General features: G+C 33.3%; 1 protein-coding gene across 1 annotated transcript; it reads left to right on the top strand.

Moving 5' to 3' along the window:
* The first annotated feature begins 940 nt into the window (after positions 1–940).
* On the top strand, positions 941–1,456 carry LOC129809346 (uncharacterized). The gene is made up of 2 exons (XM_055859163.1): positions 941–1,154; positions 1,233–1,456. The coding sequence occupies exons 1-2, from the start codon at positions 974–976 to the stop codon at positions 1,427–1,429; spliced, it is 378 nt and encodes a 125-aa protein (XP_055715138.1). The 5' UTR covers positions 941–973; the 3' UTR covers positions 1,430–1,456.
* Positions 1,457–1,466: the final 10 nt, after the last annotated feature.

Here is a 1,466-nt window from a genome sequence, read left to right as displayed (position 1 = left end):
CAACTTTGCTGATTTTGCTATAATTAATTTAAAAGTAGTGCTAACTAGAAGATATTCAATGCGTAAGTATGATAAAATAGTTTCAAAAGCTGAAAGCATACTAATTGCAGTGAAATTAATGAAAATAAATTTTAGCTGTCAAACTTTAAACCTCTTTCCTGTAAAGTTTTCATTTTGGACTTACAATAGTCTTCTTCGGAACCGACGATATCTAAGCTAAAGTCGTTGTATTTCGAGAAATTTGACTCTCGAATTTCTCTCTAATTCGGGTGATATTTCGGTCCCTAAAGCTTGAATTTGGGAAAGTCTACTGTATTTCTTTTCGTTCAGATCCGTAAAATTTCGATTTGCAATTCCAAATTTTGTAATTTGCAATTCCTGTTTGAATCGGTTCTGTTTGCTGTATGAACACAAAATATTAATTCTTTTTTTCGCAGTTTAGCCGTTTCGTTTACCGTATAAAAAACAACTTTTTTCTATTTCATTTTTTCCATGTTTTTTTTTCCCATAGGAATATAAATTCAAGAAGAAGTGATTTGGTAAAAGATTACATTTCTTTGAAAGTAGAAATGTATTAAAGACATAAAGTCTAAACATGGCATTCCTTTTATCCTTATCGGATGCACAAATGGAAGCTATATATTTTTCCTTGGCATTTTTGAAAGACAAGCAGTATATTTCTTTTTTTTTTCTTTCTTCACCAACTATACCAGATTTTCTCAAAAAGGTTCCCCATTTTCATTCCAAATTATGTAAATACCCCAATCCATTATACCTACCCCTTGATTTGGTGGAATGATCAAGATGAATCTCTGTAGATGGAATTACATGAATTTACGCTATTTCAATAAGTACATACCGTACCAGAGTGGTGGTATTCCATTTTCCTTATAAATAAATTCATATATTGAAACATTTTCTCCTTCTAAGATTTGGAATTCTTTGTGTCTCTTGTGTGTTGAGTATTCTAAAAATGACTTTCATTTTGTTTATTTATTTATTTATTTTTGTTTTTAACAAATGCAGAAGTAGCAATTTCAAGAGGCAGAATACAATTGATTCAGCTACCATCAAGGAGAATACTGCTCGTTTGGCGGCTCAAAATCAACGACCAGCATCGGCTCAGCCAAAACCTGTGGCTGTCACTGAAAATGGTGAGTGTTCATTGATTTTTTTTTGTAAACTTTTTTTTTCGGGGGGGATTTGAACATTATTCTTTTGGGATCTTGTAGCAATTTCGAGTCCAGCAAAGCCACGAAGCAGCACAACAAAGTACGATCCAACAAATGGAAATCGCACAGTCGGTCCCAGCGGTATGATTCCCAGACGCTCCACTACGCTCTACGAGAAGACACTGTCATCGGAAAAGACAAATGTCGTTCCGGGAGAGTCAAAGTACGTAATATTCTTTTTTTATTTATTCTCTTAACTTCTTTATCTACCATATATATATCTTTGCTCGATAG

Source organism: Phlebotomus papatasi, unplaced genomic scaffold, assembly GCF_024763615.1.
Source record: "Phlebotomus papatasi isolate M1 unplaced genomic scaffold, Ppap_2.1 HiC_scaffold_663, whole genome shotgun sequence".
NCBI lineage: Eukaryota > Metazoa > Arthropoda > Insecta > Diptera > Psychodidae > Phlebotomus > Phlebotomus papatasi.
Note: the sequence above shows the minus strand (reverse complement) of the source record. Positions and strands in the feature narration are given on the sequence as shown.